The sequence below is a fragment of the Eretmochelys imbricata genome, chromosome 14, assembly GCF_965152235.1.
Source record: "Eretmochelys imbricata isolate rEreImb1 chromosome 14, rEreImb1.hap1, whole genome shotgun sequence".
Taxonomy (NCBI): Eukaryota; Metazoa; Chordata; order Testudines; family Cheloniidae; genus Eretmochelys; species Eretmochelys imbricata.
In genome coordinates, this window is record NC_135585.1 from 19,253,544 (window position 1) to 19,280,043 (window position 26,500).

A 26,500-nucleotide genomic window follows, 5' to 3' on the forward strand; every position below is an offset into this window, starting at 1 on the left:
CTGATCCAGATACGTCACACCTCACTTCAGCTCAACATGCCCAGCATGAAAGCCTTGATAAAGCTTGTACAGAGATGGCAGAACAACTGCTAACACTTTCCACCCACCTTTTAAGAGTGATTATAATAGAACAATTTCCCTTTTGCCATTGAACAGAATTTCTACTAGAAGATTCTGGACTTCCCTTAAAAGAATGAAGCACAAATTTAGACATCTTCATATCCCCAAGCCTTGTTAGTAGTTTCTTTGTCTATCATCCTCATATGGGAAGACAACATTGAACTGGGATTAGCAGAAAGATCAAGACAGGTTGCAAAAGGTGTAGGCAGGCAGGCATCAAGGAGAGCCAATTTTAGCGCTTTCAGAGAATTAAGAAGCACCTCAGAGGTGATCAGTTCAGCTTTCAGAGCTAGAAAAAAGGCTGGTGGAGTGTGCTTGAGCAGGCGAGCCATGGAAACAACAGGTTTCAGAGTAGCAGCCGTGTTAGTCTGTATTCGCAAAAAGAAAAGGAGTACTTGTGGCACCTTACAGACTAACCAATTTATTTGAGCATAAGCTTTCGTGACCTACAGCTCACTTCATCGGATGCATTCATGGAAACAACAATGAGCCAGTAGTGGAAGAATCCAGACAATTCCCTCTAATCGACAAGGGAAAGAAATAGTCCAGGCAACAGCAGGATATAACTGGGAGGGACATAAAGCAAGATGGAAGATGTACACTGCCAAAAGTGATGTGGCAGCTACTTACAAAGGGGTAGTAAGATGCTTAATATACGTGAAGAACCAATTTGTGACCTGCAGGCAATGTAAGGGACAAGAAATGGGGAAGAGTATTGTTTATGGGATGCAGAGTCCCTGCCCCATCCCTGGGAAATAAAGAGCTAACAGCAACTCAGGGGCTATAAAGATACTCCAGGGCCATGAACCAGGAACAGAGAGACAACTATGAGAGGAGGAAAAGAGACTGCTCTCTGGTGTCTCTGCACAAATGCCAATAGCACCAGTAATCAACAGGATGAGTTTAATTTACGTTGGAGAAAAGTTATGAGAACAGTAATTACGGAGCCATGAAAGAATGAATCACAACTGGAACATTAAACACAAGTGGGAACACAGTGTAAGGGAGGCATAGAAAAGCCAAGGTCACTGTCTTTATAGAGAAGCAACTAAAAACTAAATGAAGGCAAGTGGCAATCATGCCAACAAGAATGACAATAAAATAAAACAATGATGAGCATAGCTATTTTAGAATCAGTCTGTAGGGAAATTAATCATGGTTCAGAAGCAGCACATAAGTGGGTGAGGTTCTCTGGTCTGTGTCATGCAGGAGGTCAGGAAAAATGATCGTAATTGTCCCTGCCAGCCTTAAAATCTATGAATATTTATCCATGAATCATTACTGAGGGAGACAGGAGAAAAAGCTTAGCACCATAACTTGGTGACTTCAGCAATTCAGAAGTTTGCGGGGAATTTCTTAACATATGAGGGTGGAAAAGTCAAGTCTTACACTTAAAATTCACCAACAGAGGGGAAAAGGATAACAGACATAAAGGGAGGAGAAACTGACAGGCCAGAGAACACCAATTCTTTGAGTTTAGTACAATAAGTCATGATATCGTGTCCAGCCAAAAAAATACCCTGAATCTCAGTGACTCTTAAACTAAAAGGCATGGCAGGCAATATCAGGTGTGTCTAGCTGTGAAAAAACAATGAAGGGGTATAGAAAGTTAAGAGAGCTGGAATAGAGTCTACATCTTAATATGAAGCAACTCAAATCAGGAGGACAACTGCAAACTGTGGAGAGATCAGTTTGGCTAAAAAGAGGTCTAAAAAATTAAAAAGCGTTTATATGAAAGATTTAAAAGTTAACAGCTATCCAAAGGACAATGTGCACAACTGGACAGAGTCATCCAACACACCTTATAAGCCCTAAGAAAATTTAAGAAGCAGGCTAATTCAAATCCAGTCCAACATGCGTGCAGTTTTTTGGTAGGCAGAAAGAACAGCTAGATGAAATAAAGTGTAAAGCAGTCTCTAAACCATCAGGAAAAGAGGGGAGGATGAAAGGCTCTAATGACATAAGACACTTTTGTCTGGACATCACCAACATCAGACACAACACCTCATAATCTGGCCTAACAGCTGAGAGCTTTTTGGCTAATGGTGTGGGAAATGCAAGCACAAGCATTAAGTGAGATGGAGCAAAAAGACAGGGCAAAGGTAGAGGAAAAAATGCTTAAGAGTAAGAAAGTGAGAGTTAAAGAACTTATGTCCATAGGCCTCCCCCCTACTGACATGAAAAAGGATGGAGTAAAGCTTCAGCAAATCATCATGAAGGCAGATGACTCAAAGTCTCAGTCCACTGCAAAAAAAATAAGTCTGTGGTGAAAATAAATGAGATTGCATTTCAATGGAGCTCTCTGGGTTAAGGGACCAGTGCGAGAATACATCCTAGGATCAGGCCTGCAGTCAGGAGACCAGAAAACCCAAAGTTGGGGAGGAAGATGGGGGCTGAGGACACAGATAACCCCAGGTTAGGAATAAAATCACTTTATGGCAGGACAATGAGGGCACCAACTTGATGCAATTCTTTGCAAAGGACTCACTACAGCTAGCAGCACTTGGATAAGAGACATTTACACTTGCTTCTTTCAAGTGAAGCAATCTGTTACCAATCTGCTGAAAAGCAAGAGCCGCCCCCAACATTCAACATAATTTGAGTTGAAGCAGCCCACAGCCAAACTGTTTCTCTAATAGCTGCCAATCAAGATGATATGATTTCACATAAGGCAATTATTCTTCATGCTGAGAAGAGTCCCTTGTCCTCAGATAAATCAGTAATCCAGTGAATGCTCCCTTAGCCAATTCAAAGGGAATATATGTGCCTAACTTTATTCAAAACTGTGCCCAAATCAACTGTTACATCAACACAAAATACAGATCCACAACACAATGGTAGCTGATACAGTAATGAAAGAATGATGAGCTTTACACGAGCAGAGTTGGCATTCATTGATAATGAACTCAATGTTCCCTTCAGATACAATAATAAAATACTGCCTCAAAATGCGGGGCTGTGAGGAGGATTATACAGTGCTTTGATCACGTAACATACTATATAAATGCTAAGTGTTGTAAGTATAGCATAAGTGGGAATACTTATGTAAAATGCAAGAGGTTCAGTGGGCTGCCCCATCATCTACTGCTCTATGACTTAGTTTCAGAGCCCTCAGAACCTTCCTTTCACCTAATTAAAATAAAAATCTTACAAAAAGTGACCAAGGAGGAACTAGGAAGTAATTCCAGGTGTGGGATCTTGGGCACAATGTAAAACTAGATCTACAGCTGAAGTGAAGGTTGCCTTCTTCTGAAAGACAATCCAAATACCATTTCTATTTCTACCTAAACTTAGTATCAAGGAAAGCAACATATTTTGTGGGATGATGACAAAACAAAGGAGCTACTGACTCCACAATATATCTCAATCAGGTTCAAATATAATCTGGAAAAACTTTTAATGATAGCTCATACCTACAAGGAATCCCTGACTTTCTTGCTTTAGAATGTGTCTGTACATTAAATAAAGATGCTATGTGTTACTTGAAGCAAAGAAAGGTAGGTGATGTCAGATACTTTTACATCCTCTGCCATAAACTAGTGTACATATATAAATGCAGAGCAAGGTTAGCATATGTTCTAAGGAATAGATTGGAACTGAGAAACCCCCCCCGGACATTACATTCAGTTCCACAGTTGCATTAATTTATTCTACTGCCACCAAATCCATCTTCATTTCCATGCCGTCCACCCCCACAACACCCAGCTACGGATCAAAGTTGAAAATACTCATTGGGAAACGTTTGTTGATCATTATTTTCTATCTCGATTTAGACAATAGGTTTTTCATTATGCTCTCCAAATGGCTCAGCTCCACTCCCCAGGCTTTGGCTCCCAGCTCAGAACCTCCTTTCCTCCCAAGTGCACCAGGGAATAAGGAAGCTTGTAGCCATCTTATTTCCCCAGGCCTCAGCTACTGCACTCTTTTCCAGGATGCTTAGCTCATCAGCCCACGTTTCTGTCTCCCCCATTCCCTAGCAACAAGCTGAATTCCATCCCTCTCCCCCAACCCCAATACATTGCTACCTGGCTTCAAAAAACAGCATCAGAGACATGCACTGTAATCCAATTAACTCCCTACTGTGGGGAAATCTGCAGAACAAGAGACAGCTACATGCAAATCCCAGCAGGGCAGCAAGACAGCTATAACAAATGTTTTGGTTCATGTTTGAGGTTCTCTCTGCAACCACAAGGTCTAGAAATAATTTCATATTTTAATGAAAGCTGAGATTCTGGAGCACAATTCTGCAGCAGTGGGGTGAATTCTGTGGCAAATTCCACAACTACTAAATCGTGGGATACACAGGACCTTGAATAAGAGGTTTCCTGTCTTTTGTTACATGCTTTGGTAAGCAGTGAAATAATTAAGAATTTTGTCTTTTAAATTAGCATTGCTGGTATCTGAGTTAGAATCCATTGAAATGAAGCAGTTCACACCTGAGAGTTTTTGTTTCAGGGTCTCTGAAAAGTTGGGAAGGCATTTCTGCATTGGTTACACTCAGCTTGTGTTTTCAAGGTTTTCTTCACAACCATAAACTGGAGATTTATGGGGGAGGGTTAAAAATGAAAACTGAGACTTTAGAGGACAAGTGAGAGGCCCGTTTACATTCCCTTAGACAGTTCTTTGCACCCCACCCACAGGGACACACCGACACTCGGGGAAATTGGCTTTAAAGCAAGAACCTTGTCTCTCAGGACCAAATCTTTCCATCCTTACTTTAGCAAGGTCCCCATTGAAATTATTGGGAGGTTTGCTTGAGTAGAGATTACTGGGTTTTTGCCATTAGAGAAAAAGAAAAATTTTGTGGCAAAGGCTAGGTTCCAGATTAGTAGATTGGAACTGTATGATTGAATCATATTACATAGAAACAGACATCCAACAGAAGGAAACCTACATCCAGCACCTACTCATAAAAAGGATGGACAGAAATGGGATACAGGAGGAAAACAAGCATTACACCAAGCTTTTCCTTGCTTTGACTAAAACAAGACAAAATGAAGTCACTTATTCAGTAGTTAATCAAACTATTAATTTTGTAGCTGCAACTATATTTCTACACTGCGAAGGACAAAGACAAATCCATAGATCTGAGACAGACGTGATGATCTGAGTGCTTATATAACTCACACACCTCCTTGGGTGTGGTGTTCTGCCACATCTAGTGGCACCCAGACCACTTAGAGAGAGAGTTAAATGAGTCTGCTCTACAGCTTTAGCTAAGAGCAAATTGGCTTTTAGCTCTTGCGGTAGAGGCTCATGCACTAGGCTCCTGAGGTCCCCGGTTCAATCCTGTCTGCTGACGACCGGAGTCTGTCGGCATTACACTGAAACAAAGTCTGCCTGAAAAATAAAGGAATCTTTGGTAAACATATCTTGCATTTCCACAGGTCTTATATGTCACTCCACCTGTGCAAGGATTGTGACTGGAGAGTTGTGGCACATGGTTAGTGAGAGAAACTGAAGGGAAAGTAAACTGGGATTACAAACAGCTGAAAAAAGTCAGGAAAAATAAAGGCCACAACAGCCAAAAGTAGCATAAACTGCAGGAAAAAGCAAATGGTATTATTAGTCTGAGTAAATAAGGGCTTTTTTTAAACTTTAACATTTAACTCCTTCCCCTCCTAACTTCTCTTCTACCCTTCCAAAACCTAGCCAATGTGTATTGCTAAAAAACAACAGCCTTCTTCCATTTCTGCAGAGGCAGGCCAATCTACTTTCTCCAAACCTGGGGGACAGAGAACTCTTCCCAGATGACAGGTTTCAGAATAGCAGCCATGTTAGTCTGTATCCGCAAAAAGAAAAGGAGGACTTGTGGCACCTTAGAGACTAACAAATTTATTTGAGCATAAGCTTATGCTCAAATAAATTTGTTAGTCTCTAAGGTGCCACAAGTCCTCCTTTTCTTCTTCCCAGATGAGTGGTTGTTCTCCATGGGGTTTTGGGGAAGTGCTCATTAAAGGGCTGTTATACTGAGGCCTCCTAGGAATAGACTTGAACCCTTGATTTAGAAACAATTTTTGTTTGTGTGTCTCATTTCCCTCATTCCTTACTGACGAAGACATCTGCATGAAAATGACAGAAGAGTTTCTCAAAATTCTATCAGCTCCTTGCTCATTTCCTTTCTAGTCCTAATTCAGCAGAAGACAAAAGCAGGTGCTTAACTTTAAGCATGCAAGTAGTCATACCAGGCTTTAACAATCACATCATCTTCCACAAACTGGGATGTCACAGACTACCAATATAGGTGGGGAATAAGCAGCCAACTCTTCAGAACTAAAGATTCCATTCCTCACACAAATATGCTGAGGAATAAAGAGAGGGGGAAGAGAAATGAAAGGGAATGTATATCAAAGGAAGAGAATTGTTTTTAAACAGAATGTTTTTCAAAGGTCTTCTTGAGGCACCAAATATGTTTCATGTTACCCCAAAACTGATCTAAGTTTATTTTAGAGGCACAGTTTTGAAGAACCAGGAGTCAGAGGTCAATGCACCACTGCTATAGTTAATAGCATCCATAATCCATAGCATACTACCATGCACCAGACTGCAGAGTATAGCATGGGTGTTATATTTACAAACTGAACAACAGGGAATGAGTAAGTTATAATGCAAATGCCATGATCTTTACTACTGACAAAGACCAACATTTCCATGAGGAGATATTGACAAATCAGTGTGGAAACCAGAGGAATTATCCATCCTACTTCCTCCCCTTGCCCCCTCCCACAAATGCATTTAAAACCTGAAAATCTTGCCTGGATAACAGAAGAATGTAAAAGGAAACAGGATGCTGCTCACCCCTCCATCAGATCCTCCCAAGGACAGTCCCCTCTCCGCTATTCTGTGGGTGAAACAACAGTCTCAAATTAGAACTACAGCAAGACCTCTTTGTCCTTAACAATATAATTTACAATGTACAGCTCGTCGGATAAATATTAGCCAACACAACATATGTAATGTGCATTAGTGAAGAGAGTTGTCATTTGCTTGAAATCCTTATGATCTTGCAGTTACAAGTCACAAGCAGGCAAATAAACCCATGACACCAAGAAGGGTAGAACACTTGCTTGCAAGAAGGTGGCTGCAATGTGGGGCATTCTCAGCCCTCTTGAGGGAATCCCAAAGACACTTATAAAAAATTTTTTAAAAACCTGGCTTCCAAAGATATCCTGCCAAACAGGACTAATGTGAAGAGGCCTACATTTCGATTCTAAGGACAATAATACAAAATCTCTACATTATACTGGAGTATCAAAAACAAGAGACCAGAATTTGAAAGGGATGGACCTTTGACTCGGCTGTTGAACAAGCCATTACAATATGTGAGGACTGGGATCGATACTAATCGCGCATCCGCATGGGGCTGGGAGTCTAAAAGCTACGTCTACACTACAGACCTTACAGCAGCACAGCTGTACCGCTACAGCTGTGCCGCTGTACGGTCTCCCACGAAGCTGCTCTACGCTGGTGGGAGAGAGCTCTCTTTGCCGGCATAGTTAAACCACCCCCAACAAGCAGCAGTAGCTACGTCAGCAGGAGAGAGTCTCCCACCGACATAACGCTGTCCACACCAGCACTTCTGTCCGTGAAACTTACGTCAGATGGGGGGGAGGGAGGGAGGGAGTGTTTTTTTTCACACCCGACCTACAAATGTTTTACTAACAAAAGTGCTAGTGTTGACATAGCCTTAGAAGCAGTGTTCTCAGTCAACCCATAGTTTATAATACAGACCACATCACTCAGACAGCCCCTAGTGTTTGATTACCGAAAGCAGTTGGTATTCAATTAGGCTGTTCACCTGCCTAGCTGTGTCAAGTTGAAGCATCTCTTAGCACTTGACCAGAGCACCGCACATTGGTGTCATAGAAGAAACCATCTGCCTTACTGCATTTTGTTAGCTCTAGCTCATAGCTCACAGCAGTTCATAGCTACTAGTATGCACAGAAAGGAGATGGGTTACAAAAAATGGAGGAAAGTCTGATCAGGAACAATGGAGCAAATGAAAATCTCTAATTCAATCCAGGACAATCCCATATTTCCTTCCACTGGGACATGAGTCTTCCAACCTCCAGTGAATAAGACAGAGTCTGTCCCAGATGACTAGAGCAGCCAGTTCCAAAATAGAAAAAGACTTTGGAAAAGATTTTAGCACCCTGAACTGTTAGCCTTCGTCCTCAGCTAATAGCCTTTGCACCAATGACATGCTGTAAACACTTCCAGTGTAATCCCACTTGCCTCTAGTCCAATGCGACTAAAGTAATTTTTTAAGGCTAAAAGAAAAATTACCTACGGATTCTTTCAGCTTCCTCCCTGGTGATAACTGCGTCTGTTATGCCTCTTCCACACTTTCTAGGAGTGCACCCTGGAGATGGACGATAAAAGGCAAAGACTACATTACAAAGAAGCACACACTGAATCTCAATATCCCACCTTCCAATTTCTGTTCTCCTTGAAAGAAAAAATTTGACAGGATAAAAATATTTTGAAAACAGATTTCTTGACCTGATTACTACCACCTACCTTATATCATGAAAACTAAAACCAAACCAAATTTACATTTCATTTTGAGTCCTAATTCTCATACATGAGCAAAATGTTTGGGTTAAATACAATGCAAGGGAATGCCATGCCCTTAAAAATAAACTATTACAATTAACATGAAAACAATTCCTGGAAACATTTATTTTGCTCCTAGATTTCTGTAAAAACAAGCTTGTTAAAAATAAAGGCTTACACATTGACTTATATCCCTTTACTAATCTATCAAAATAAACAGACTCAGTGCAGTCTGAGCCCTGGTCTACACTAGGATTTTAGGTCGAATTTAGCAGCATTAAATCGATGTAAACCTGCATCCGTCCACACGATGAAGCCCTTTTTTTCGACTTAAAGGGCTCTTAAAATCGATTTCCTTACTCCACCCCTGACAAGTGGATTAGCGCTTAAATCGGCCTTGCCGGGTCGAATTTGGGGTACTGTGGACACAATTCGACGGTATTGGCCTCCGGGAGCTATCCGAGAGTGCTCCATTGTGACCGCTCTGGACAGCGCTCTCAACTCAGATGCACTGGCCAGGTAGACAGGAAAAGAACCACGAACTTTTGAATCTCATTTCCTGTTTGGCCAGCGTGGCAAGCTGCAGGTGACCATGCAGAGCTCATCAGCAGAGGTGACCATGATGGAGTCCCAGAATCGCAAAAGAGCTCCAGCATGGATTGAATGGGAGGTGCGGGATCTGATCGCTGTATGGGGAGAGGAATCCGTGCTATCAGAACTCCGTTCCAGTTTTCGAAATGCCAAAACCTTTGTCAAAATCTCCCAGGGCATGAAGGACAGAAGCCATAACAGGGACCCGAAGCAGTGCCGTGTGAAACTTAAGGAGCTGAGGCAAGCCTACCAGAAAACCAGAGAGGCAAACAGCCGCTCCGGGTCAGAGCCCCAAACATGCCGCTTCTATGATGAGCTGCATGCCATTTTAGGGGGTTCAGCCACCACTACCCCAGCCGTGTTGTTTGACTCCTTCAATGGAGATGGAGGCATTACAGAAACAGGTTTTGGGGACGAAGAAGATGATGATGAGGAGGAGGTTGTAGACAGCTCTCAGCAAGCAAGCGGAGAAACCGGTTTTCCCAACAGCCAGGAACTGTTTCTCACCCTGGACCTGGCGCCAGTACCCCCCGAACCCACCCAAGGCTGCCTCCTGAACCCGGCAGGTGGAGAAGGGACCTCCGGTGAGTGTGCCTTTTAAAATACTATACATGGTTTAAAAGCAAGCATGTGAAAGGATTAATTTGCCCTGGCATTCGCGGCTCTCCTGGATGTACTCCCAAAGCCTTTGCAAAAGGTTTCTGGGGAGGGCAGCCTTATTGCGTCCTCCATGGTAGGACGCTTTACCACTCCAGGCCAGTAACACGTACTCGGGAATCACTATACGACAAAGCACTGCAGTGTATGTTTGCTGGCGTTCAAACAACATCCGTTCTTTATCTCTCTGTGTTATCCTCAGGAGAGTGAGATATCATTCATGGTCACCTGGTTGAAACAGGGTGCTTTTCTTTAGGGGACACACAGAGGTGCCCATTCCTGCTGGGCTGTTTGCCTGTGGCTGAACAGAAATGTTCCCTGCTGTTAGCCACGGGGAAGGGGGAAGGTTGAGGGGGTAGCCACACGGTGGGGGGGGGGCAAAATGAGACCTTGTAACGAAAGCACATGTGCCATGTATGTAATGTTAACAGCAAGGTTTACCCTGAAAGAGTGTAGCCACTGTTTTATAAAATGTGTCTTTTTAAATACTGCTGTCCCTTTTTTTTCTCCCCCAGCTGCATGTGTTTCAATGATCACAGGATCTTCTCCTTCCCAGAGGCTAGTGAAGATTAGAAAGAAAAAAAAAGCACTTGTGATGAAATGTTCTCTGAGCTCATGCTGTCCTCCCACACTGACAGAGCACAGACGAATGCGTGGAGGCAAATAATGTCAGAGTGCAGGAAAGCACAAAATGACCGGGAGGAGAGGTGGTGGGCTGAAGAGAGGGCTGAAGCTCAAATGTGGCGGCAGCGTGATGAGAGGAGGCAGGATTCAATGCTGAGGCTGCTGGAGGATCAAACCAATATGCTCCAGTGTATGGCTGAGCTGCAGCAAAGGCAGCTGGAGCACAGACTGCTGCTACACCCCTGTGTAACCAACCACCCTTCTCCCCAAGTTCCATAGCCTCCTCACCCAGACGCCCAAGAATGCGGTGGGGGGGGCCTCCGGCCACCCAGCCACTCCACTCCAGAGGATTGCCCAAGCAACAGAAGGCTGGCATTCAATAAATTTTAAAGTTTTAAACTTTTAAAGTGCTGTGTGGCATTTTCCTTCCCTCCTCCACCACCCATCCTGGGCTACCTTGGTAGTCATCCCCCTATTTGTGTGATGAATGAATAAAGAATGCATGAATGTGAAGCAACAATGACTTTATTGCCTCTGCAAGCGGTGATCAAAGGGAGGAGGGGAAGGTGGTTAGCTTACAGGGAAATAGAGTGAACCAAGGGGCGGGGGCTTTCATCAAGGAGAAACAAACAGAACTTTCACACCGTAGCCTGGCCAGTCATGAAAAACTGGTTTTCCAAAGCTTCTCTGATGCGTACCGCGCCCTCCTGTGCTCTTCTAACCGCCCTGGTGTCTGGCTGCGCGTAACAGCAGCCAGGCGATTTGCCTCAACCTCCCACCCCATCATAAACGTCTCCCCCTTACTCTCACAGATATTGTGGAGCGCACAGCAAGCAGTAATAACAGTGGGAATATTGGTTTCGCTGAGGTCTAAGCGAGTCAGTAAACTGCGCCAGCGCGCCTTTAAACGTCCAAATGCACATTCTACCACCATTCTGCACTTGCTCAGCCTGTAGTGGAACAGCTCCCGACTACTGTCCAGGCTGCCTGTGTACGGCTTCATGAGCCATGGCATTAAGGGGTAGGCTGGGTCCCAAGGATAACTATAGGCATTTCAACATCCCCAACGGTTATTTTCTGGTCTGGGAATAAAGTCCCTTCCTGCAGCTTTTGAAACAGACCAGAGTTCCTGAAGATGCGAGCGTCATGTACCTTTCCCGGCCATCCCACGTTGATGTTGGTGAAACATCCCTTGTGATCCACCAAAGTTTGCAGCACTATTGAAAAGTACCCCTTGTGGTTTATGTACTCACAGGCTTGGTGCTCCAGTGCCAAGATAGGGATATGGGTTCCGTCTATGGCCCCACCACAGTTAGGGAATCCCATTGCAGCAAAGCCATCCACTATGACCTGCACGTTTCCCAGGGTCACTACCCTTGATATCAGCAGATCTTTGATTGCATGGGCTACTTGCATCACAGCAGCCCCAACAGTAGATTTGCCCACTCCAAATTGATTCCCAACTGACCGGTAGCTGTCTGGCGTTGCAAGCTTCCACAGGGCTATCGCCACTCGCTTCTCAACTGTGAGGGCTACTCTCATCTTGCGCATTCATTTGCTTCAGGGCAGGGGAAAGCAAGTCACAAAGTTCCATGAAAGTGCCCTTACGCATGCGAAAGTTTCGCAGCCATTGGGAATCATCCCAGACCTGCAACACTATGTGGTCCCACCAGTCTGTGCTTGTTTCCTGAGCCCAGAATCGGCGTTCCACAGCATGAACCTGCTCCGTTAGCACCATGATGCATGCATTGGCAGGGCCCATGCTTTCAGAGAAATCTATGTCCACGTCCTGATCACTCACGTGACCGCGCTGACGTCACCTCCTCGCCCGGTATCGCTCTGCCAGGTTCTGGTGCTGCATATACTGCTGGATGATGCGTGTGGTGTTTAATGTGCTCCTAATTGCCAAAGTGAGCTGAGTGGCCTCCATGCTTGCCTTGGTATGGCGTCCGCACAGAAAAAAGGCGCGGAACAATTGTCTGCCGTTGCTCTGACGGAGGGAGGGGCGACTGACGACATGGCTTACAGGGTTGGCTTACAAGGAATTAAAATCAACAAAGGGGGTGGATTTACATCAAGGAGTATTTCAGGCAGGACTTCACGGAGGGTTCCAATAAGAAATGGTGCACTTAAGTAATTGTTCTTATTGGAACAAGCAGGTTGGTCTGGCCTCTGATTGATACATGGATAGATTTACCTCGCTGCACCTTCTGTGTGAATGACTGCAGTGTGACCTAGAGGAATGAGTCCCCTAGACCGGGGGAGGGGGTGGAGGGGGGGAAGCAAATGAGTACAAAACAAATCTGGTCTATTTCTTGTTTTGATCCACTCCATCTATCTTTTACATCTTTGGCTGGCAGCAGACGGTGCAGAAGGACTGCAAGCCATCCACATCTCATGGTTGCTCGGCAGAAGATGGTACAATAGGACTGCTAGCCATTCTCATCTCTTGCCTGCCCGGCAGAAGACAGTACAATAGGACTGCTAGCAATCCGTATCACCTGCCTGCTCACCATAAGATGGTTCAATAGGACTGACTGCAGGACTAAAGAGAATGACCTGGTCAAGTCACTCCAAATTTAGTCCCTGCGCCCATGTCTGCCCAGGCGCTCCTGATCGATCTCACAGAGGCGACCAGGAGCACCTCGGACATGACGATGACAGCTACCAGTCCTACTGTACCATCTGCTGCCACAAGACAATGGGTTGCTGCTGCTGTGTAGCAATGCAGTACCATGTCTGCCAGCACCCAGGAGACATACGGTGACGGTTACCTGAGCGGGCTCCATGCTTGCTGTGGTATGGTGTCTGCACAGGTAACTCAAGAAAAAAGGCGTGAAACGATTGTCTGCTGCTGCTTTCACGGAGGGAGGGAGGGAACGGGGGCCTGACGATATGTACCCAGAACCACCCACGACAATGTTTTAGCCCCATCAAGCACTGGGATCTCAACCCAGAATTCCAATGGACAGCGGAGACTGCGGGAACTGTGGGATAGCTACCCACAGTGCAACACTCCGGAAGTCGACTCTAGCCTCGGTACTGTGGAAGCACTCCGCCGAGTTAATGCACTTAGAGCATTTTATGTGGGGACACACACAATCGACTATATAAAAACAATTTCTAAAAAACCGAGTTCTATAAATTCGACCTAATTTTGTAGTGTAGACATACCCTGAGATTAAGGCTTCTTGTCAGAGAAGTTAGCCTTTGTTTAGAATGGTATGTGTCAGGTATAACTGTATCAGAAACACTGTACTTCACCCCTGTATGCATGAAATAAGAAGTGGGAAACATATAATGACTTCTCACTTCTTCCCAAGGGCAGAATTAAAGAAGGCAAAGATTACCGCTTGCATAATCGTCCTTGGAATGCAAAAAGATATTGGCTGACCTGGCCCCACATGCAGCATTTCAGCCCACAGCAAGCAGGGTCAAAGAATACAAGATAGTTCAGGGTCTGGCAGTTCTACACAAAGCCTTTCATCTCATGTCAACAGTTCAAATCCAGCCTTGGTCGAAACAATTTACTATCCAATGACCTATGTGCAATGGGTTTGTCATTTCAGTGTAGTTTCTAGTCGATGACCATCCCAAATCACAACATACCACCACAATTAGCGCCATAGAAATTATTATTTGTATTATCCTACGCCTAGGAGGATGGACCAGGACCCCACTGTACAAACGCAGAACAAAAAGATGGTCCCCGCCCCAAGGAGTTTACAATCTAAGTAGTTCGCAGTCTCAACAGAAAGGCCAGGGACTGGATTGCCATGGGGAGCAAACTAGCCCCATGCAAGTAAAGGGAGGGCCCACCAGTCCAACTCTCCTGGAAGAATGATGACTGCCACACAGGGCTGTGGAAGTGAACTATATTAGGATGGAGTGCATACCAGCTGAATCTTGCAACACCATTTAAGAGATCCAGCTTCAGGACTGACCTTAAGCAAGTCTGCAGTCAACCCCGTGCAGAGATCTTGGTGGTAAAGAGTTCTAAATATTCTTTGTGATCTAAGAAGCCAGCTCATGAAATGATGATGCGAGATGATACTAACCATCCCTTCCCTCCCAGCTGCATGGAAGTGTGGCAGAACGTCAGCAGGCAAGCAATGAAGGGTAAGGAGAGAAAGACAGACTCAAGAATAGAACCATGGAGAAGAGGCAGGATGCATAATTCCCAGGCATTAGGTGCCCTAATTGCATTTATAAGAGTAACTGTCCAAGACGGCATCTCCATTGCCTGAAAAAGCACCAGAAAGGGTATAACTGGGACATTGAAGACTCCATCAGCTCTGCAATTTTATACTGCGCGCATGTGAACCAATTATTCAAGTAATTGCCCTTTGCTGCTATGTGAGACACAGAAGATAGGAGACCATGGGGATACAGCTTCAAATTACATGGCAAATAACCTTTAAAATCCAATTCTGCAGAATACGGCAATAATATAAAAATTAAAAAGAGAAGCCAGCACTACAAATCTCCTACACTCTTTATCTAGTAGTCCTTGAGGAATCACAGATGTCCAATTCAGAGTTGCTTCAGGGCAGGAATAACAACTAAAATGTACTGTAAGCCACAGAGTCCTTGAGACTTGGCATTTTATAGATTTTTTTTTTTTTTTTTTGCAGGGGCAGGGAGGGTAATTATAAAGCAATAGAAAAGCCTAGATCCACATATTTGCTGACATCTGCCAGTATGCTTACTGCTTGTCAACAGAGTTCTCTCAGACGATTATTTACTCACCAGAGCACAAAAAGGTGCGGGGGGGGGGGGGGGGAGAGGAAAGACACTTCTAAAAAATCAGTTAAGGCATCTATGCAATCCAACAACATCAGGCAAACTGTGAACAGCAGCAAGCAAGAACAGATGACCACAAGGCAATGGGAATGAGAGGCGACTGGCACAGCAAAAGGCATTACAAAACTCCTCTCCTCACCTTGGTGAGAAATAGCTATATCTGTCAGCCTTCTAGCCCTGTTCCAAAGTCCAGCCGTTTCTCCGAGGCTTAGGGGAGAGAAAGAAGCAAGGAGGGATGCGGTTGGTGGGCAGGGTGGGCTATTGTTTTCCTCCAATTGTTAATTTTTTATTACTATATTCTTGTTTGGGGATAAGAGGAGGCTGCTGGTTTTATGATTTGTTTCAAATATCTGTCAGAGGCACCTGAAGCCCTGAATAGTAGATTGCATGTATACACACACTGTTTCTTCCCCTCACTCACATACACAGTTTGCTCTCTCCAACGATCAATCAGATCAATCACAGACCTGTTTTTCCCGAACAAACATCATCCTCATGGCTCAGTACTTCCTGCTTACCCCCATCAACCATCTCTCTCTGCATTGTCCAAAAAAAGATTTTTTTTCCTCTAAATCAATAAGAGTAAAAATTAAGCAGACGGGCCCAGTAACAAATCCCTGTGAAAGAACATCTGACCGGATTACAAACCAGAATGATTAATAGTGTGCTCCATGAGTATTCAACAATAAATCACCAAAATCTGCTGGACAATTCATACTCCAAGAAGCAAATAATCAATTATTTGGGAAGTGTCAGGGGAATTAGACTATAAGGACGGTCAATGTGCTACTTTGCACTGCTCATAATGCAATGCCAGCAAAGAACCTTGTACTGCAGCAGGAATGTATCAAAGACTGTGCTTAGCTACTACACCAAAGGAATGGTCTGCATCAGTTTTCTCCCATTACCCCCATAGGTTAACAGGGAGAAAAACAGGATCCAAGACTATCACTAAGCGGAAATTACAGTGTTTTGGATCAGAAGAGAATGTTCAATATGAACTACTAGGACCGAGCAGGTCAAAAAGAGCACTCAGTAGTAATGCCAATCACAGGCATTCAAAAATCATAACTCAGGCCCCAAATAATCGCCAGTTTTTGTTTTTGTTTTTTAAAGAAATACATTGAGGCAAGTTTTCAAGATTTTCCCTGAAATCAGGAAGACTACAAACCTACCTTTTTTCTTTAAAAAATGCTGAAATTTTCACACAGTCACTTGACTCCAGGAGCTGAGGACTTTCAGAACACCAAATACTGCGAGACTTGTATATTTCCAACTCTCATGATTTTATCACATCAGGTCTGAGTGGGTGCCCTACAGCCTCAATATGTAACAAACCTGTAAACCAAAACCCTTTTGACAAGATTTTTGTCTGCCCAGCGCCAAAAGACACAAGAATTCTATGTTGCTGTGTTTTTAAGAGGCAGCTAAAAAGGGACTGAATTTTGGTTCCCAGAACTGTTAGTGTAAACTACCAGGCACTTTATTTTTAACAGGCTGAACCACACAGAACCGTCACTGAATCTTTTTGCAACAATTACCACCAATAATACCTTGGATAATATCAGGTTTCAGAGTAGCAGCCATGTTAGTCTGTATCCGCAAAAAGAAAAGGAGTACTTGTGGCACCTTAGAGACTAACAAATGCATCCCATGAAGTGAGCCGTAGCTCACAAAAGCTTATGCTCAAATAAATTTGTTAGTCTCTAAGGTGTCACAAGTAGTCCTTTTTTTTTCTCTCGTATAATATATGTTCCAAGTGGTAACTGTAGCTCCAATACACCAGTGGTGAAGGAAATAGAAGCCACAGGAAAATTGACTGAGCATGAAGCCTAGAAATTCAGGAAGTAGAACTTGATTGTTTCACTAGAGAACAGGATTGAAAGCCATAGGCCAAGGGGAAAAGATGGATCTTGAGTTGGGATTTTAAAGAGAGTCTGGAGGACAACTGATCACAGAAGAGCTGGGAGGCTTTTCCAGATGGCAAAAACTGCCTGAGGGCGAGGGGAGGCGGAGAGACCTTCCACCTACCATGGAGAGAATTAGTCTGGTACTGGAGGAGCAACGAAAACAATCTGCAGGTAAGAGGAGTTGAGATTCAAGAAACGGAGAGACAGAAGTTGGTGAATCAGGATTTAGCAAAACCACAGAATAGGAGATGACGACATGAATAAGAGCTTTGACAAAGGAGTGATCAAGACAGAGCTGGATGCAGAAGGTATTCTGAAGGTAACAAAGATTTACAAGCTTGGATGTAAGCAATATAAAGATATTTTAGGAGTAAGTCAATCAGCTAGGCCCTGACAGTAAGAGATGAACACAAGATGTAAATGTAGGCAGGAACAGAGGGTGGAGCTGGTTTGTTTGAAGATTATTTTATCAATTAGAAAGGTCCCACTTCTGGACACAGATGCACTGTAAATTGTAACACTTAAAGACAGATTTTAAAATATACTGATATTTTCAACTTCTACCTCGCCCTCCCCTACTCCAATTTCTGTTCTTTATTCAACCAAATTCCTTTACTTCTGTTAGTTTTCCTAGAGAAAATTTTCATAGAAAGCTGGTTTCACCTTTACAATGAAATTAGAAATGGGGGAATAGTTTCACAGGGTTTCAAGTATCACTAGAGATATTGCATCCAGTTGATACAAAGACATTCAGTGATATACTATCAGCATCACAGCTTTAAAACTGCAAGCTGCATGTTCTCTCTGACATGGATCAAGAAGAACATATCAAAATACTCAAAAAGTCAGAGAGACACGGCAATCACACAACCTATTCGGCATGTTGGAGGAAGATAGAATGTACTCAACACCATACAGTTAGCCAGACCTCCTACACCTTACTTTTTATCTGAAAAGCTACATGCCTGGGCACCATTCAGTGAAGAGGTTGTGGGTACTGGGGAATTCTCCCAGGAGCAAGAAGGTCATTCGTCACAAAGTTCAACTGATGCAACCCATCTCAGAGCAACATAGCAAGAGGGAAAGATGGCTAGGATGACATTCCTGTAACAAGAAAAGGAGTACTTGTGGCACCTTAGAGACTAACCAATTTATTTGAGCATAAGCTTTCGTGAGCTACAGCTCACTTCATCGGATGCATACTGTGGACACAGTATGCATCCGATGAAGTGAGCTGTAGCTCACGAAAGCTTATGCTCAAATAAATTGGTTAGTCTCTAAGGTGCCACAAGTACTCCTTTTCTTTTTGCGAATACAGACTAACACAGCTGTTACTCTGATTCCTGTAACAATACTTGCAGCCTAGTTGCTGGCTCTTCTGATACTACTGGTCACACACTTCCCGTGTGCCTTTCTGTATCCTCTCCTCTAACCTCTGGATGATGTCACATTGAAGTTACGACCTGGACCTGCTTCATCACGGACAGGGAGAAGTACCATTACAACACAGAAAGCAATCCACACAGACGGTTTATCAGTAGAACCATGACCACCACCATAACTTTAGAGTGAAAAGCACACTTTGAGGAGGCAGTATAAGAGGTTTGCATGTATAATTTAGAATGCAGACCATAATTCCTATGATCATGATGCACCACATCTTCTTCCCTAAATACAGAAAGCCAGGAGCTCATCCTCTGACAAGCAATGCTCTGAACTTCCGTATGAGGGATCTTCACTACCATTGAATGGTCAGGAATAAACTCTAAGCTGTGTGATGCCAATTACAATATCAATTGAAGCAGGCTGGAAGCACAATGCTTTAAAACCCATTATAATGGCTCAAAATCCAGTGCCGGAGGCCTTCTTGTGAGTTTCCTATTGTTGTCACACTGGATGCAGGAATTACCACTGCAAGCGCTGAAAACTCCAAGCTATGGTGTACTAGTCTGGATGCAGAAACTACATTAACAGAAACCTAGGCCAGCATCTGAATGTTCAACTTTATTTGAATCTTTACATGGATTTTAGGTGAACTTTGGAAAGTCGGCATAAAATATTTACTTGTTTGCAAGAACTTAAATCATTGTTAAAGGCAGCGATATTCAGCACATTTGTAGCCACTGATGACAGCAGATGACAGACCATTATGTTATTTGTATATACTTCATGAAATACAGCCTCAAATATTTAATAGCAACAGTTTCCTTAAGCTTTGGCTCCAATAATAAATAAAAACATAATTTAAAGCAAAAGCTAAGGAGTGAAATTATAGCTACCACTCTGCTTTTGCATTTTAAGACAGAGTGAAAAAACACAGTAGCCTCATTTTTCAGAACCAGCACCTCTGATTTATGAACAGCAACTCCACACTGTCCATGTTTACCTCCAAATACCTCCAGCTTTCCCTGTGCCATTTCTCCAAAATCCCATCAAGACCAATACCTACTTCATTGTCTCTCTTTCAAATAGCCAAGGAGCAATGCAGAGACACTGTATACAGCCCATAGGAAAGATATACACTTTTCTGGACTATGCTTCAAGCAACACTTGTCGGCAGTAGAGTTCAAAAACAACCAGGTTGTAGTTACCTATACAGGTTACTCCCTCAAATACAGCCGATTACATCTTTGTGTTCTCCACTCATTATGGCAGAAAGAGGAAGTATAGTCCCTATCTGTAACTGACTGGTTTGAAACAATTTGGGAGCTTACAACCCTGGAAAAGTTAACTCATTGTGTCAAAGACAAATTCACTATTATGCACTCTGAGCCACTTTTTTTGGGTCTGGTGCAAAAGAACTCCTAACTGGCTAAGTCCATAAGAAACGCTACCTTTTAAATAGATCTAAGAAAACATCTAGTGGCTTGCTGGTCGATATCCATATACTTTTAATGGTCATTGGATGTGTGTATGAGCGCTTTGGATAAGCAATGGCAAATAAGTGAATGCCTCATACAAGTAACGAACAACAGAACCAGTCAGATTTTGTTCCGTAATGAAACAAAAAAAGGGTGGAACAGGCTAGTTTTAATGTAAATAAAGAGCTAGCAATAGTGGTTTGCTCCATGTCTGGGCTTCTGAGTGGAGGCTAAGTGTTTGCAATTGCTGTTAGGCTATGATCAGAGTTCAGACAGTATCAAAACTGATCACTTTAACAAATGAGAAATTTTATTGATGGTTCTTCTGTTATATCTCAACATTGGATTAAAAGAACCTTTGGGTTCTTCTACAAGAAACTGTGTCAAGATTCCACAGGATGCTGCCAGGCTGAGAAACCCAAGAGGGCTACAGCCAGACTCAACACCAGAGTGCAATAATCTTCATCTTCTTAACTCTTCCCTGAATCTGCACTTCAAAAATGATAACAATTGACAGTTCTGTGCTCGGGGACTTTACATGCTGCTACTGCTGGCTCTGGATGGACTTGTAATTCTATTTTGCTGCCTAATTATCCTCTTAAAAAATAATAAACTATTTTTTTTAAAAATCAAGACCCAGAAGATACCCCTGACCAAGTCTGTGTCCTTTTTTAACAGCAAGGGCTGGGAGCATTTTGGAAACAAGCAGCTAAACCTAGAGAAGAGGGGGAGGGACATGGATGGAAATGCCCTTGCATCACTCAAACTCTTAAGACAAATGATGCTGATGAGCTGCAAGAGGGAACTCATCCAGTTTTCCTGAGCTGGAAGGATGGTGACCGTCGGGACAGGAGCGTAAAGATAAAAGCCATTGGAACATTGTAAATACTGCTGTTGAGGCATCAAAGAGTGATGCAGGGAGGACCCAACTTCTGGCAAACAGCCAAAAGGAGCAGATGTTAGGCTGAAGCAGAATGAAACAGTTAAGGTATAAAGTACAGTTTCCAGCAAACTACTCAAAGCTCTGGAGCTGAATCCAACTTGGCAGCACACCTGGCTAAATGTAATCATCCTTTTTCTGAGTCACTAAGCTACCTGCAAACTACCTTTGGAAGGACAGCAGCTTTCTGGCCTTGACACAGTGTAGCATGGAATATATTTCTTTAATCATCTCAACATCACCCCTTTGTGGAGACCAAGCAAAAGACAAGAGCTGACCAACCACAAAATTCAATACACATCACAACATAAATTGAATTATCTTGTTAATAAAGCAGGTGTTTGGAAAAACATCAGATACCACAGGTGATTTCTTGAAAACATAGCATATAGGGCCAGATTTTTAAAAAGTAACCACTTACAGGTAAAAAAAAATGAAGTGTTATAGGTGAAGAGAGATATAGCATCTAATAGCCCAGAAACAAAGTGAAAGATTTGCTTTACCCAGTTTTAGAATGGCTCTAATGTAGTTCTAAAGCTACTCTCCCTTTATGTGATTGGCTCTGCACCTATAAAGACATCATCTGGGCTGAATAATTCAATCATAATACAACGTTAAATGTGTACAGAACTAGTCCATAGTGCAGGAGTATCTAGGGAGTGTCCTGGTCAGTGCTGCGAGGGGAAGCAGAACCCTGGCAATTTTTCTTTCTACCTCACGGTTAAATTTAACAGCTGACTAGATTACCTAGACACCAGAATTAAATACAAACTCAAGGGCAGATTAAGCCTCCAGGCTGAGAAGCTCCTCTGACAGGTGGATTGTGGGGGGGGAAGAATTGCTGGCCAGCAAAAAATAATCAGATGAATAAAAATAATTTGAGTCCAGCTCACTCACAATTATTGGGCTTGAAGCAAAAATGACTGCATTAAATTCTCTACCCTGCATTATGCAGGAGGCCAGACTAAATGATCATAATGGTCCCTTTTAGTGAGAGATCTATGAATTAGGAAAGTATTTTCACATATCCAGAGCCAAGAAGTTTCTCAACCCAGCAAGCTCCTCCAGTGGAGATCTACAATATAGTGTTTTCTTTGAACCTGGGGAGATGGAATAAATCCAAAAAGAGCAGCACCTGCAGGTGTAATGGGCCACACCAACCATGCCAAAATTCCACTGCAACAGATGCTGTGGGAACTACATAGCCCCTGAGTGTGCATTATGTTTAGTTTGAGAGCCACAGGAATCATCTAACCTTGCCACAGTGGTTACATTTCAGATCACAGTGCCCAGATTGGCACCTAAGTATTTAACACCAAGGGGAGATCAAAAGCTTATTCACACATCCTGGGAGTGCCGCTCAGAGCCTGAGCAGAAGACAGCCTACCCTCTGGGAGATTCCAGTATGAACTTTCCCCATTTCCCAAGGAATCCCAGAACTCATAAGTCACTGTGCTATACCACATACCCCAGAGGAGAGGGAAATCTCACTATCTCTAGAAGCTCCATCACCAGGAACCCAAAGTAACCATAAGTGGATGGGGAAATAGGTAGCTAGTTGAGAGAAAGCAGTCTCCGGAGCTGATCCTATTACCTGGAAGGGGATGTGTAACCAGAGACAGAACCCACATGCCTACTACATTTGGCAGTGACAATAGCAAAGCTATGTTTTCATTATCAGTGACAACCTTGCAGGGGAAACTGGCTCTTAACTACAGTACTTAAAGCACATGATTCTGGAAACAACCTGTATCAGAAGTTGGTGCCTGTGTGATTACTATGTGCTCACAGTGCAGGCAGTACCCAGAATTAGTTCCATTATACATCCTGAATTGTATTTACAAACTCCCACCAGGGGAGTCAGCAGAGCAGGAAAAGGAATGAGAAATTGATTTAGCAGGGAGTTTAATTTCACACTGCCCTAATGAAGCAGTTTGGGGTGGGGAAGGTGCACGGAAAGACAGCAAAGTGCTTTTGGAACCAGAAGATCCTGGAGTGATATAAGAGACTTGAGCATTTGGGAAGTCAAGGAACATGTGAGTTATGATGAGGTACATGTTACAGAGAGAAGAGGTGGGTATTAGGGTCTCCAGTGGAAATGAGGCCAGCCTGCTGTGGCACCAGAAGACTACCCTACCCCATGACACTCATGTACAAATACCTTCAAATCTTTTATGGCTGTCATAGTCCTCGGAGCAGGGCACCTCAATGAATCTGTCCTGCAGACTTTCGCTGAAATGAGCCAGAACCTCGGCGACCCCATCTTCGCTGACCAAGTAACTCCAGCTCAAAAGACTAACGAGGACAGCAGAGGAGACTAGGAATGCGACTTTCAGCCACTTCCTCCGTGATTCTTGGTGGGCTCTGCTTTTCCTCACACTAAGGACAGAACACAGATAAATCCCTGTGTAAACAAGTAACAATCTTATACACCCTTCTGCGCTGCAGTGATTAGGAATCACCTTGGGAGCTAGCTCATCAGCTGGATGAACATTCCCAGCCCTGTATCAACAAGCTGTGATAAGTAGGGCCCTACCAAATTCACACCCATGAAAAATGCATCATGGACCGTGAAATCTGGTCTTTTGTGTGCTTTTACCCTATACTATACAGATTTCAAGGGGGAGAACAGTGTTTCTCAAATTTGGGGTCCTGACCCAAAAGGGAGTTGTGGAGGGATATCACAAAGTTATTTTGGGGGGGGGTCATGGTATTGCCACCCTCACTTCTGCACTGCCTTCAGAGCTGGGCAGCCAGAGAGCAGCGGCTGTTGGCCAGGCACCCAGCTCTGAAGTCAGCGCCTCCCGTAGCAGCAGCGCAGAAGGGTGGCAATACCATACCATGCCATCCTTACTTCTGTGCTGCTGATAGCGGCGGCTCTGCCTTCAGACCTAGGCTCCCAGCCAGCAGCTGCTGCTCTTCAGCTGCCCAGCTCTGAAAACAGCACTGCTGCCAGCAGCAACACAAAAGTAAGAGTAGCAGTACCGCAACCCCCTCCCCCATAGCAACCCTGTGACAACACCAGCACCCACCCGCCTGCTGGACTCCTTTTTGCGTCAGGACCCCTACAATTGCAACACTGTGACACTACAGATTTAAATAGCTGAAAACATGAAATTTATGATTTTTTAAAGCCTATGATTGTGAAATTGACCAAAATGAACCATGAATTTGGTAGGGCCCTCGTGATAAGGCTGCAGATTCTTAACATAAGTACATGCGAGTATCTGGGCTCACGCCAGACTTGGAAGGATTATTAATTTTTCTTATTTGTTTTAAATCCATTCCTGATTTTTTAAATAATTACTTTAAAGTCTCCCCTCCCCCTCCCCACCACCACCATTTCCATCAATCAGGGTCTGTTTCCAGAGGAACCAGCAGGAGTTACCAGAACTCTTGTAAATTGTAGATGCTCAGAGCTGCACATGGAGCTTTGTCATCCCCGATCCTTAGGACTTCAGGATCTAACACTCGCCTGAAGCCTGTTGTATGTTAACTTTAGAGGTGGGAAGGACTTAAAAATGTCCTGCAATATAATATAAATGCCATTTATTCCAGCAGCAGTGTTGCACGCCCCCACTAGCCAGATTTAGAGCCCAATTCTGCAGTCCTCGCAGAGGCAAAATTCCCCACTTGCTTTGACAGGAGTAACTCGCATCTAAGGGCTGCATGATTCAGCCCTGCTAAAGGAGGAAACTCAACACAAACAGATAAAAGTGTCCTTCTTATTCCGTTCTCTGGCTTCCAAAGAACAGGTGCATTACTTGTTCTCTTTCCCCTACAAAACTGCCCAGGCATGCACCAGGCTTTGCCATCACAGCCACCAGGAGGCCCTGCTAAAATGCAGAGCCAGAATAATGGAACTCAGCTGTTTTTTAATCCTCTCTGCATTCCAATGGTTTAAGATTCCAAACCATTTTACAGTATGTTTTCAGAAACATTTGGCTCCTCTCTAAATCACAATGAAACTCTAAAAATGGCAATTAATTTACCTTACTCTTAATAGGCAGAACTTGGCTTTCCAACAGGGACCTTGCCAAGAGGAAGACAAAAAATCCAGAAGAAAATAAATCCATTTAATGTATTTTTCCCCCACACACACATATTTAAGATGCAGGAGGAAAAAAATGGAGCAGCTCCCTCCCTTCACATCTGCCTCACCCCCATTTTACCTAGACACTTAGTTTTTATTGCTAACCAAGCAGGAACAGCAGAGTGCCATTTAAAGTAAGGGGGCACAGATATCCCCCACATTTGAACCTTCTCTTCCCCTCTCAGGCATTCCCCCCCACACCAGCAGCCTGACCCTCCTAGCCCATGAACCCTTACACCCACCCCCTACAAATTTGAGTGACTGGCACTGCAACACCCATACTTGAACAGGGTCACAGCACCACTCAGGTCTGGCCATTATGACATATGTCACGATGGTATTTGCTGATTTGCACATTTAACTATGCAACAGTGTTTTGAATGGAATAGCATGTACATAACATTATTGTCTATACATAACACTAAAAGCCAACCCCTCCCCCGCCAGTAATAGCTCACCTTACCTGATCACTCTTGTTACAGTGTGTATGGTAACACCCACTGTTTCATGTTCTCAGTGTATATAAAATCTCCCCACTGTATTTTCCACTACATGCATCTGATGAAGTGAGCTGTAGGTCACGAAAGCTTATGCTCAAATAAATTTGTTAGTCTCTAAGGTGCCACAAGTACTCCTTTTCTTTTTGCAGATACAGACTAAAACGGCTGCTACTCTGAAACCTAATAAAAACAGGTACAAATATCCAATGGATGGGGTGCTGCCCGTTCCTGACCTGTTATTTGGGGAACAGTACTTCTCTTGCAAAGCTTGCTACAGGTAACAAACATTAGGTAAAGTCTCAATGAACCATCCAAACCCTTCACAAAGGTCAAGTTTCATACAATCAATTTTTAGTTTTGCCAACAATTTTGGATACAGGAATAAATTTCAGATTTATAAGATAAATTTATAAAATAAGATTCAGGGGTAGTATTACCGATATTCTGAACACCTGTACGGCCTTCATGAACACAGCATGGCGTAGATCTGGGCTGCCCAATCTTTTCCCAGTGGGGCTCTTAAGAGAAAGACTGCCTCATGGACTTTCACCCACGAGGTAGGGTGATTAGGTCTGCAGGATGCAAGCCTGGGACACAGCTTCAAAGCCCTGCTCACCCTGTGTAATGGTGGGAAGTCACTTGGCCTCTCTGTGCCTCGGGTCCCCATCCCCAGCTCCCCGGGGTGCGCGGAGGAGCCAGGCACTGGGGAGTGGGAGGCTGCGTGGCGCTCGGGCTCTCTGCTGATGGGGACCCCAACGTGCCAGGATGGGCAGCTCCCTTCGCAATGGTGCCAGCTCCCCGCGGGGCCCACGGGGACAAGCGGCGGGGTGGGGCTGTTTTAATGC

General features: G+C 43.8%; 1 protein-coding gene across 2 annotated transcripts in view; it reads right to left on the minus strand.

Annotated features, from left to right (window-relative positions):
• OGFOD3 (2-oxoglutarate and iron dependent oxygenase domain containing 3) overlaps nt 1-26,500 on the minus strand; it is a 94,753-nt gene that overhangs the window by 67,485 nt on the left and 768 nt on the right. For both annotated transcript variants that reach the window (XM_077833119.1, XM_077833120.1), the window contains exons 2-4: nt 23,224-23,441; nt 8,407-8,482; nt 6,919-6,961 (exon numbers count right to left, since the gene is read on the minus strand). In XM_077833119.1, the coding sequence (XP_077689245.1) occupies nt 6,919-6,961; nt 8,407-8,482; nt 23,224-23,441 (337 nt within the window). The remainder of the gene's footprint in view (nt 1-6,918; nt 6,962-8,406; nt 8,483-23,223; nt 23,442-26,500) is intronic.